Genomic DNA, 13245 nt, shown 5'->3' with positions numbered 1-13245 from the left:
ACCAAGAACTACAAGCAAACATGTTTAAAATTGGGCAGAAAATCCAAATAAACTTTTCCCCAAAGAAGACAGCCCGCATATACATGAACAGATGCCCAACATCACTAGTAACCAGAGAAACGCAAACCAAAACCACAGTGGCATGCTACCTTACACTTGTTAGAACGGCTAGTATTAAAAAGACAAGAAACAGCAAGTGTTGGTGCAAATGTGGGAAAAAGGGAACCCTTGTACACCACCCTTATGGCAGAAAGTGAAGAGGAACTAAAAAGCCTCTTGATGAGAGTGAAAGAGGAGACTGAAAAAGTTGGCTTAAAGCTCAACATTCAGAAAATGAAGATCATGGCATCTGGTCCCATCACTTCATGGGAAATAGATGGGGAAACAGTGGAAACAGTGTCAGACTTTATTTTTTTGGGCTCCAAAATCACTGCAGATGGTGACTGCAGCAATGAAATTAAAAGACGCTTACTTCTTGGAAGGAAAGTTATGACCAACCTAGATAACATATTAAAAAGCAGAGATATTACTTTGCCAACAAAGGTCCATCTAGACAAGGCCATGGTTTTTCCAGTGGTCATGTATGGATGTGAGAGTTAGACTGTGAAGAAGGCTGAGCACCGAAGAATTGATGCTTTTGAACTATGGTGTTGGAGAAGACTCTTGAGAGTCCCTTGGACTGCAAGGAGATCCAACCAGTCCATGCTAAAGGAGATCAGTCCTGGGTGTTCATTGGAAGGACTGATGCTAAAGCTGAAACTCCAGTACTTTGGCCACCTCATGTGAAGAGTTGACTCATTGGAAAAGACCCTGATGCTGGGTGGGATTGGGGGCAAGAGGAAAAGGGGACGACAGAGGATGAGATGGCTGGATGGCATCACCGACTCGATGGACGTGAGTTTGAGTGAACTCCAGGACTTGGTGATGGACAGGGAGGCCTGGCGTGCTGTGATTCATGGGGTCATGAAGAGTTGGACACGACTGAGCGACTGAACTGAACTGAACTGTACATCACTGGTGGGAATGCAAGTTGGTGCAGTCACTACGGAAAACAGTATGAAGGGTTCTCAAAAAATTAAAACTACCATCAGTCAGTTCAGTTCAGTCGCTCAGTCGTGTCTGACTCTTTGCATATGATCCAGCAATTTCACCCCTGGGTATTTATCCAAAGAAAATGAAACCATTAACTCTAAAAGATACATGGAGTTATTCATCACAGCACTATTTATAATAGCCAAGATATGAAAACAACCCGTGTCTATCAATGAATGGATATAAAAAATGACATATATATATGTGTAGACACACATATATGATAGAATATTATCCAATCATAAAAAAGGAATGAAATCTTGCCATTTATAACAACATGGATGGACTTCATGGGCATTATGCTAAGTGTAATGGGAAAAACAAATTACGTATGATCTCATATGTGAAATCTTAAAAACAAGAAGAATCTCATAGAATACAGAGAACAGATTAATGGTTGCCAGAAGTGGGAGTGGTGGTTGTGGGGGTGAAACAGATGAAGAAGGCCAAAAGGTACAAACTTCTAGTTGTAAAATAAGCCGTGGGGATGTAACATACAGCCTGGTGACTACAGTTAATAGTACTGTATTGCATATTTGAGAGTTGCTAAGGGAGTAGATCTTAGAGTCCTCATCACAAGGGAAAAAACTGCAGCCATGTGTGGCGACAGGTATTAACTAGTCTTGTGGTGAACGTTTTGCAGTGTATACAATTATCAAATCATTATGTTGTACACTTAAAACTGATATAACATTATATGCCAATTATATACTAATTTTTAAAAAAAGTTTCCTTTCTTACCGTCCCAGAAGCAAGGTTGCAATGAATAAACTGCAGCGTTTTAAACATTTCAACTCAAACTAAAAGCAGTTCAGTACCCCCTGACAATACAATTCTGGTAGCCTGGTCTGGAATCAGAGTGAGTTGTTTGGTGAAATGCAAAGTTTAAACGGGTAATTACTGCAGTGGGAGGGGAAGGGACCAGGATAAGCAATCTTGATTCTGGCTTCCTAGAAATAGCAATTTTTACTTCAAGTTTTATTTCCTTAGCCGGAAAGAAATTAACCCCAGGCATCAATTTCAAGCAGATGAAGGCGATCACTGGCTAGCCAATTAGAGCCCTAAGAGCTTTTCTTGGTTAAATAACTTCTTCCTTTCGGTCTTCCCAAAATTCTGTTTAAGCTTAAGTGCTTTCTGCACAACGGTTCTTTTCACAAAGGGGTTTGAAGATTGATTATCCAAGTGCTTTTCAAAGTATTTATCTAATTTTTAACCTCTGTAGAGAAAGACCCATTTCTTAGCCTTCCTGTTCAATTTACCTCCAGATTCAAGAGATCAAGCCAACTCCCAAAGCCCCAGCAGAGCTGGAGCAGAAAAAGGCGAGCGGCAAGGTAAAAGAGTAATATTGCACCTTTCTTGGGTATGTGGCCTCAGACTAGGCTAACATCGAAAGATTTAGGGTGTCATCGCCGAAGGGAGGGCGGCCCACAGAGCCGCAGGGCACAGAATCCAGATTTCACCGTACTCCAGACTGGACGTGTTCGAGGTCTAGGGCCGCGCTACAAGCTTGGAAGTGAACCCCACCTCTTTGCCTAGATTGAAAATAAATTTTACACCCCTACCCCCAAACTATTGTATAGGGAATTGATCTCACCGCCGGTTAATCGAATCCCCGAAAATTCTCATCTCTAATGACCGCTTCCAAGCACAATACGCTTTGCCTCGGGCCCCAGAGGCACAGTGAGGTACCCAGAGGGACCCAGGAGCCAAGAGCGGAGCAGCGCGCGGGGCTGGTCCCTCCGTTCGCCCGAGCGGAGCTGCGAGACGGCGGGCTCGGTGGCCCGGAGCCCGGCTCGCACCTACTTACCCTGCGGGGTGGCCTGGGCGCCGGCCCCCAGCCAGGGCTGCAGGGCCAGGTGCAGCAGGAGGAAGGTGGCTCCGCGCGGGGCCAACATGTTGGCTCTCCGCGCTCCCCGCGGGCGCGCGGGAGTCTCGGCAGCGTGGACCCCGCCTGGGTGTGCGGGCGGCGCGCGGCCCCCGGTCGGGCTTCCCGCGGGCGGCGCAGGTAAGGCGAGCGCGGCGGCGTCCGGGCAGCCGTCGGGGGGCGGCGTTCGGGTCCTGGCGCCGCGGAGCTCGGTGCGCTGGAGGCAGGGCTGGGCGCTTTATGGTCCGGCCGGCCGGGGCGGGGAAGGGCCGAGGCCGGGGCGGCCCCCTTGGCCAGGATCCCCTTTGGCCGGGAAGTGTGGGGGTGGCCAGAGCGGCGGAGAGAAAGGGGTGAGCGTGGGCACTGGGGACGAGAAGGGACCCCCCCTACCTCCGCCCGACTGGGTTCTGGGGAGGTGGGCGTGGTCGCCGACCCCGGACGGACGAGGAAGTTAGGAGAACGGGAAGAGCGAGGAGGGGGCTGGTAAGAAAGTGAGGACGTGCAGGACAGCGAAGAAGGAGAAGAGAGGGGCAAAAGAAGCAGAAAATGACACTGACCCGCTAGCTTTGGGCACCGTCCGTCCCCCACCTCTTCTTTTCTGAACAGAACATTGTTTGAACAAACTTTTAACACCCGTCTTGGGCTCTGCGGGAACTTCTGCCTCCCAAGGTGGTCCGGTGAACAATTCGTTTCTTTTATTTCTTCAAGCTTGTCTTGAATACTTCAGATGATGAATATTTTCCCCATCAGGCTTAGGGATGTGAACAGTGAATGTTTCAAAATTTTTGAGTTTTTAATGGAAATAAAACACATCTCAAGGAATCCATCCAGACAGAACCATTTATAGGATGGTAGAGTTTTATGGAGAATTTATTTTCCAAACACTTGTCTGCCCACTTCTGTTTCACCCTCCCAAAAGATTCCAAGTGACAGTTTCAAGCTATGGGAACAGGACCTAAAAGAGAGGAAAGGAACATAAGGAATTAGCCTTCCTTCTGGGCAAAGCCCCCTAAAAATAATGTGGATTAACTAGAGGAAAAAATATTTCAGAACAATGGTAAACCTTTCCCTCATAAACAATCTTGACTAATGGAGAAAATCCAGCAATGTATTTATATCCCTTTCTTTAAGTCTCAAAGAATTCCATTTCAAAGTTTAAGAATAAGCCACAAACTGCCACAAGCTGGAAGATTAACTCATCATCTTATTCCCAAACTGTGCTAGAATAACCCGTTATGATTTCATTTACAGCTAATGACCTGGAAATTTGTGAGCTATATTCAGAGTTCCTTTCTATTGTATATATTCAAGGTCTACCATATTCTAGTTGGGGCTTCATTTAATGCCATGTTACACCAAAGTTTCTGTATGGAGTGGGTCACCATATGTGTACATATGAGAGAGCACTGAAGAGACAAAGGCACATGTTTTCAGCAGTGTGACTATACACTGTTACTGTTAAGTCGCTTCAGTCGTGTCCAACTCTGTGCGACCCCAGAGACGGCAGCCCACCAGGCTTCCCCGTCCCTGGGATTCTCCAGGCAAGAACACTGGAGTGGGTTGCCATTTCCTTCTCCAATGCATGAAAGTGAAAAGTGAAAGTGAAGTCGCTCAGTCGTGTCCGACTCTTAGTCATCCCATGGACTGCAGCCCACCAGGCTCCTCCGTCCATGGGATTTGCCAGGCAAGAGCACTGGCGTTGGTGCCATCGCCTTCTCACTATACACCAGTGAGATGGATTAGACTCGGGCTTCCCAGGTGGCCCTAGTGGTGAAGAATCCATCTGCCAACGCAGGGGATGCAAGTTCGATCCCTGGGTCAGGAAGATCCCCTGGAGAAGGAAATGGCAACCCACTCCAGGATTCTTGCCTGGGAAATCTCATGGACAGTCCATGGGGTCACAAAGAATCAGACACGACTGAGCACGCGTGCAGAGTCTTCAAGTCTCCAGACAGTGTCCTCAGCAGTGGCCTGGGACAGAGGGGGCTCCAGACTCTCAACATTTACTTTAAGCCCAGCAGCTTTGCTTGTATATGTTTTATACAATGGACTTCAGAGTAAGTAGGTCTAAGCTGGAAGTTATTTGAAGGCAGATACCATATTTTTAAATCATCTTTGTTTAGTCCTCTTTCCCAAGCCTCCCCAAATCCCAGCAGATTCCCAGAAAAAACAGCTTGCACAGGTAGGCACACAATAAATTTGGGTTGAAACTGGATGACTACTAAGTGTAATTGAGCAACAAAAGAGTCAAATGATTTTCTGCTAGCCTGATAGAACTTATAATTTAGTTTTGTTTTTAAAGATACTGCAATTTTATGAAGCTATTCTTTGGGGAATCACAGTCAGTGTTTTCTTTATGTCGCCAAAATCAGGAGGAAATTTAATTTCCATAAAAATCTATTAAATTGGCTGTGAAATATATGGTAAAGGAGGCAAGAGAGTTGATCGGTGTCTTTTCTGTGCCACTTCATTAAACTATCTGTCGTTATTCTTACCATTCTGATTTTTAATATATCTTAATAATGTGCTAATTTATTTAATTTCCTCCAAGTAACAAACTGTAAACTCTTAAGTAGTATCTCATTTTTTTTTAATAGTCCCAATTTCAAGGACAGTTCTGGCACTTGATAGTGAGTAGCTCATTGAACTGACTTTCTTTCTCTTAGTACTGTAAAGTAGGGTAAGAGGTTATGATATGTTAGTAATCTATTTGTACTGTAGATTGCAAAAATGGCCCCAATGCTTCACTCTTTTTCTCCATACAGCTTTTGTTTTCCTGCTGTAGCTCTCGGCTTAGATATGTCGCTTTTTTGGCCAATAAATATGTAGCAAAACTCCTACAAACAGAAGTTTAAAACATACTTGTAACTGGACTGACTTACTATTCTACTTCTGCCTTTGCCTTGAGAGTGTGGCCGCACTAGATTGTTGGAGGTTGAGACATGGAGCAGAGCTGAGTTACAAGTCATCCTAGGCAAAGCCAGCTGAGCTCCACTTACAGCTGACTTACCCAGATTAGTCCGTTCTGGCAAGATCAGCAGAGCTGTCTTGTTGATTCCAGCCATGAGAACAACAACTTTTTTTTTTTTTTGGCATGCCATTAAAATTTTGTTGTTGTTCAGTTGCTAAGTTGTGTCTGACTCTCTGCAACCCCTTGGACTGTTGCTAGGCTTCCCTATCCTTCAGTATCTCCTGGAGTTTGCTCAAACTCATGTTCATTGAGTTGGTAATGCTATCCAACCATCTCATCCTCTATCGACCCCTTCTCCTTTTGCCTTCAATCTTTCCCAGAATTAGGGTCTTTTGCAATGAGTTAGCTCTTCAAATCAGGTGGCCAAAGTATTGGAGCTTCAGCATTAGTCCTTCTAATGAATATTCATAGTAGGACTGACTGGTTTGATCTCCTTGCTGTCCAAGGGACTCTGAAGAGTCTTCTCCAACACCACAGTTCAAAAGCATCAATTCTTCAGTGCTCAGTTTTCTTTATAGTCCAACTCTCACATCTATACATGACTACTGGAAAAACCATAGCTTTGACTATAAAGACCTTTGTCGGCAGAGAGATATCTCTGCTTCTTAATACGCCACCTAGGTTTGTCATAGCTTTCCTTCCAAGGAGCAAACGTCTTTAATTTCATGACCACAGTCATTGTCTGCAATGATTTTGGAGCCCAAGAAAATAAAATCTGTCACTGTTTTTTTTTTTTCCCCTTCTATTGCCATTAAGTGATGGGACAGGATGCCATGATCTTACTTTTTTGAATGTTGAGTTTTAAGCCAGCTTTTTCACTCTTGTTAACCCTTATCAAGACGCTCTTTAGTTCCTCTTCACTTTCTGCCATAAGGTGGTGTCATCTGCATATCTGAGATTGTTGATATTTCTCCAGGCAATCTTGATTCCAGCTTGTGATTCATCCAGCCTGGCATTTCACATGATGTACTCTCAGTTTAGTTCAGTTCAATTGCTCAGTTGTGTCCGACTCTTTGCAACCCCATGAATTGCAGCACGCCAGGCCTCCCTGTCCATCACCATCTCCCGGAGTTCACTCAAACTCACGTCCATCGAGTCGGTGATGCCATCCAGCCATCTCATCCTCTGTCATCCCCTTCTCCTCCTGCCCCCAATCCCTCCCAGCATCAGAGTCTTTTCCAACGAGTCAACTCTTCACATGAGGTGGCCAAAGTACTGGAGTTTCAGCTTCAGCATCATTCCTTCCAAAGAACACCCAGGGCTGATCTCCTTCAGAATGGACTGGTTGGATCTCCTTGCAGTCCAAGGGACTCTCAAGAGTCTTCTCCAACACCACAGTTCAAAAGCATCAATTCTTCGGCGCTCAGCCTTCTTCACAGTCCAACTCTCACATCCATACATGACCACTGGAAAAACCATAGCCTTGACTAGATGGACCTTTGCTGGCAAAGTAATGTCTCTGCTTTTCAATATGCTATCTAGGTTGGTCATAACTTTTCTTCCAAGAAGTAAGCGTCTTTTAATTTCATGGCTGCAGTCACCATCTGCAGTGATTTTGGAGCCCAAACAAATAGTCTGACACTGTTTCCACTGTTTCCCCATCTATTTCCCATGAAGTGATGGGACCAGATGCCATGATCTTTGTTTTCTGAATGTTGAGCTTTAAGCCAACTTTTCACTCTCCTCTTTCACTTTATACGTAAAATAAACAGAGTGACAATTTACAGCCTTGTCTTACTCCTTTCCCAGTTTTGAACCCAGTCTGTTGTTCCATGTCCAATTCTAACTGTTGCTTCTTGACCTGCATGCAGGTTTCTCATGAGACAGGTAAGAAGTTCTGATATTCTCATCTCTTTCAGAATTTTCCACAGTTTGCTGTGATCCACACAGTCAAGGCTTGAGAATAGTCAATGAATTAGAAGTAATATTTTTCTGGAATTTCCTTGCTTTCTCTATGACCCAACAAATGTTGGCAATATGATCGTTGGTTCCTCTGCCTTTTCTAAACCTAGCTTGTACATCTGGAAGTGCTCAGTTCACATACTGCTGAAGCCTAGTCTGAAGGATTTTGAGTATAACCTTGCTAGCATGTGAAATGAGCACAATTATACAGTAGTTTGGACATTCTTTGGCATTGCCCTTCCTTGGGATTAGAATAAAAACGGACATTTTCCAGTCCTGTGGCCACTCCTGAGTTTTTCAAATTTGCTGACATACCAAGTGCAGCACTTTAACAGCCTCATCTTTTAGGATTTCAAACAGAATAGCTAATAAGATTTGGGGGTTGTTTATTATGTAACATTATTATAACATTACAATCTTATTGTAGCAACTGATATACTAGGCTTCCTTCCATTTCCAACTATTGTATCATAGACTTAGACATAACTCTATGACATATTATGAGTCTAATACATAGAGCTATTTCTCCATTTTTGCTGTTTGCTGACAGATATCAAACTTCAGCATTCTCCTTCCTTTTGGTTCCATCTCTGAGCAAATTGAAGAGAAAGCCTGGGTGCTCCTTTCTTGGGTGCTGTGCAAGCCCTAGATCATGCATGGGAACCCCGTCCTGGCCCACCCCTTAACCATAATGCAATCCCAGAGCCAGCCTCCTTTCCCTGCTCTCACAAGCCATCTGCAGACAGCTTGGGGGGCCACCCTGCTCTCCCCAGAAAGCATCCATGCATGAGTCATGAAGCTTTTCAAAGCTTCTCACAGCTGGGCATGGGGATACTCATCTTGCTTCTGCTCCTGTTCTTCAGAAGGGGGAGAAGTTACTCATATTACACATTGTTATTTGACACGGCTAAATGGAAGCTTTATAACATATTTGTTCACTGACATTTGAATAAAGTTATGACTAATAATGTCAAGTTTACCACTTGAATTCTTGAAGGGAATAGAAATGGAAGATAATTGTTAACCTCTAAAGATGGTTTGAGGGTCTTCACTGGTGGTCCAGTGGTTAGGAATCTGCCTGCCGATGCAGAGGATAGGAGTTCAATCCCTGGTCCAGGAAGATTCAACATGTCGCAGAGCAGCCAAACCCTTGTGCCACGACTAATTAGCCAGTGCCCTAGAGCCCAGGCTCCACAAGAGAAGCCACCACAGTGAGAAGCCTGCACACAGCATCGAACACCCAGCACAGCCAAAAATAGATAAATCTGAAAAAAAAGATGGTCTGAAGGGAGTATGGTTTATACTCTAATGTGTGATGACATTTATGCTGCAGTTCTGGGAAATGTAGACTTTGGGCTCTTGTTTAGTTTAATATTAATAACGAAGGAAGGTTCTTGAAAATAGCTTCTCTAGAAACTAGTTAACATGAATAAGGGCCCAGTAAATGAAGCAAGGGGCTTTTGACTGGTGTACAATTTGAAGTAAAAAACTTTGTAGAACTCAAAAAAGATATGTTATATCTTTTTCTTATATGATATGTTATATGTTACCCTTAGTAGGGTCTAAAGATTAGTGAAGCAAGAAAACAGTTTATTTTCAATCTCTATAAAAGTCTAAGTAGACTATTAAAATCATTACTAAGCTTCTTTAATATCCGGTACTAAATACTTTGGACATTTTCTTTAGAAAAATAGCCAGAAATGCAACTCTGAGGACATTTATTATTAATAACTATGTTTGCTGCTGCTGCTGCTAAGTCACTTCAGTTCAGTTCAGTTCAGTCACTCAGTTATGTCTGACTCTTTGCGACCCCATGAATTGCAGCACGCCAGGCCTCCCTGTCCATCACCAACTCCCGGTGTTCACTCAGACTCACATCCATTGAGTCAGTGATGCCATCCAGCCATCTCATCCTCTGTCGTCCCCTTCTCCTCCTGCCCCCAGTCCCTCCCAGCATCAGTCTTTTCCAATGTCCAACTCTGTGTGACCCCACAGACGGCAGCCCACCAGGTTCCCCTGTCCCTGGGATTCTCCAGGCAAGAACACTGGAGTGGGTTGCCATTTCCTTCTCCAATGCATGAAAGTGAAAAGTGAAAGTGAAGTTGCTCAGTCATGTCCGACTCTTAGCGACCCCACGGACTGCACCCTACCAGGCTCCTGCGTCCATGGGATTCTCCAGGCAAGAGTACTGGAGGGGGGTGCCATTGTGAGTCCAACTTGAAGTCCAGAGTTTTGACAATTAGCATTTGTTAAAGTAACTGCTCTGCTTCATTAAACAATACATTAATCCGTCAAAATGGTGGTTCCTGCCAAATCTAGTGATAGAAATGATTATTGTGCCAGGGAAGTCCCAGCTTATGCCGGAAGTCTAAATGTATTTGCTGAGAAAATAAGACATGAAATGCGATGAAACAATAGAACGTAAAGCAACCTCGCAAAATATGCTAGAATTCTGTCCATTTGAATGTGTTTGGAATTAGGGAGGATTTGATTTGGATTGAAATTCATCAATGTGGGCAAAAAGGTTTGTAAGCAAGTGAACAGTATTCCTTGAATTCCTGGGGGCGTGTTTAACCTTACTAAAGGAACTAACATTTTAGTGATAAACTGTCAACAGGAGGATTGGCACTGCTAGTTACAAATGCACCCTAGCAGGTTCATAAAGGAGCTGGACCATATGTATACATATATATTTTTTCCAACTCTAAATTCTAAAATTATGTGGGTGTTGCTATCCAATCATTGACAAGCATTGAGTTAGAAAGAATATTTGCCTACCAATCATGAAATCTTAGAGTTTTTTCTAAGTTACCCAAGAAATAATGATACGTATTCATTATTTCACTCAACAACTATTTCTTGATAGTTTTCTTGAATGTGCCCAACACTGTGTTAGACAACGGCCATACAAATATAAATGAAATACAGTTTTTGTTCTCCAGCTCATAGTCTGCCCAGATGTACAGATGATATAAATAATATAATGAAGGCTATAACTGACATGTAACCTAAGAAATAAGGAAAGGCTGAGCATAAAGCAACTTACAGTTAGAACTAGAAAAGATTTCTAGGGGCTGACTTTTCATTGGGGTTTTGAAGGATGAAGAGGCATTCCCATGTCATAAAATAAGGGAAGAATGTTGCAAGCAGAGGGGATGCATGTTATAAGCAAGACCACGGAGAGAGATGTCAAAGTGATGTCTGAGGCTCTGACCTGGACCACTTGGCAGACTGTAGTGCCATTCGCTGAGGCAGGAGGCGTAGATGATGGTTTGGCTTGGTTATGTTGAGGTTAAGGCACTTTTAAGACATTCAGTCGGAGAAGGCAATGGCACCCCACTCCAGTATTCTTGCCTGGAGAATCCCATGGATGGAGGAGCCTGGTAGGCTACAGTCCATGGGGTTGCTAAGAGTTGGACACGACTGAGCAACTTCACTTTCACTTTTCACTTTTATGCATTGGGGAAGGAAATGGCAACCCACTCCAGTATTCTTGCCTGGAGAATCCCAGGGACAGAGGACTTGGTTGGGCTGCTGGCTGTGGGGTCGCACAGAGTCGGACACGACTGACTCGACTTAGCAGCAGCAGCAGCAGTAAGACATTCAGTATCCATCAGACACTTAGTTTCATGGGTTTGTAACTTAGGGGAATGGTTGACAGGTATGGGCATCAATTTTTAGGCAGCAATTAAAGCTGTAGATGATTGCCTAAGATGAAGAAGCATGTGTAAGATGAGGAAAGAACACTGAGGAACATTAATGTTCGGAACCAGTAGAGAAGGAGAAGGCGGTGAAAAAGACAGGAAGATGTAGGAGGAAATTGGGGAAACGTGGTGTCAGGGAGGCATGGTGAAGAGTATAAATACCTTGGAGAGGTCAAGCAAGATAAGAACTGAAAACTGTGCTTGGGTTTATCAACATGGAAGTCATTGACAACTCTTGTTGAAAGCATTTGATGGAATAGTGTGGGTGAAGGAAAAACAGTGTTCTGCCATTTGAGGAGTGAGGATGACTGAAAAGGAAGTAGAGAATAAGGGTAATGATAAAAGTAAGATAACTTCCAAGAAGCCTGCCTGTGACACAGAAGGTGGAGATAGAGCAGTCATTATTAGGAGAAATAGGAACACGTTTTGACGTAAATGGGACAGAGCTGCCAGGGAGGGGCTTGTTCTGTGGTTGTTCTTAATCGGGAGACATTAAGAGTATAACTAGTATCATGTGGTGGCCTGTTAAATTTGGCATTTCCTGTTTTCTTATAACAGTTTTTCATTTTCTGTGTCACAACAGAAGCTTCGCAAGAATGAAGGCTGTCTGTGTTAACACAGGGGTTCATAACCTCCTATGAACCATGAAGTCCAGAGGCGGGGAACTGTACGGGTGGTTCCGAGGATTAACACTGTTATGCCTCTGCATCAGCTCTTGAACTTCCCTACTGGTTACTGCAGCTCCAAATGTCATGTCTTCACGTAGCATCATCCAAAAGCAGGAAGCAAGGGGAGAGTGAGTCTTCTGTTCTTGTCTCTCTCTCAGTCTCCACCCTTGCTCTTTCCAGTGAGGAATGCCCTTCCCCGAAGCACCCACACAGGCCTCTTTCCCCTCAAGCCTTATTATTCAGGAGTGGGCCACAGACATACCTGTGTCTTATCTGCCAGGAAGGATAGGAAAGGGGCAACTGGTATTTTCAGCCTCCACTGTGGGAATGGGCTTGACCAAGAAGGAAGAACGAGGGATGGTAGGTTACTGATCAGGCCAACGTGGTCACCACAGGCTCTGTGTCTCCCACTCTATTAGTGCCCCCTGCGAGGCTGGGTACACCTGCAAGTGGCAAATGATCCTTATTATCTTTTGAGGGTCATAGTTCACATTGGTGAAGCTGGAAGAGAAATGATAAACTGGTAAATCAGAATAGGAGGGAGGGGGTGGGGAAAATAATGAGCTTAGGGGAAAAGGATGGGCAAAAAGAGACAAAGGACTTCAGTCTCAATGGGTTTACTGTGAAGTATACTCAATATATAAAGAGTTCTAGATCAGGGATTGGCGAACTGTGGCCCACAGGCTAGATCTGGCTTACCACCTATTCCTGTAGGGTTGACAAGCTAAGGGGAGTTTTGACATTTTCTAAGGGACTTGGTCACTGACTTAAAAATCTAAAGAAAATCTCCTTCCTTTTATGGATCCAGGGAAGTCTGCACTGCAAACACATTTTATTATGCCACTTGAGCATTAAATTTCATTGGTAGATAGTATGTATTTCATCACACATGTCAGTTAAACATGAGATTCTGACTTGCATAATCCTCAGAAAGAGATCGCTTTCTGGAGTTCTGGCAAGTCCCTTCACAAAAGTAATCTTGAGTATGGATGTAATTGCTACTGATGTTGATGATTTTGGCTGCTGTGTTTAAAAACCAACCAG

The 13245-nt window shown here is 44.0% G+C and overlaps 1 protein-coding gene across 2 annotated transcripts in view; it reads right to left on the bottom strand.

Moving 5' to 3' along the window:
* The window catches only part of THBS4 (thrombospondin 4), a 233753-nt gene that overhangs the window by 50660 nt on the left and 169848 nt on the right, over positions 1-13245 (bottom strand). Inside the window, exon 4 of one of the 2 annotated variants that reach the window (XM_059890619.1) lies at positions 2900-3911. In XM_059890619.1, coding sequence (XP_059746602.1) covers positions 2900-2987 — 88 coding nt within the window. In that variant the 5' untranslated portion in view covers positions 2988-3911. 2 annotated transcript variants of the gene reach the window in all.

Source organism: Bos taurus, chromosome 10 (genome assembly GCF_002263795.3).
Source record: "Bos taurus isolate L1 Dominette 01449 registration number 42190680 breed Hereford chromosome 10, ARS-UCD2.0, whole genome shotgun sequence".
Classification (NCBI taxonomy): Eukaryota; Metazoa; Chordata; class Mammalia; order Artiodactyla; family Bovidae; genus Bos; species Bos taurus.
This window is presented reverse-complemented; position numbering and strand designations above follow the sequence as displayed.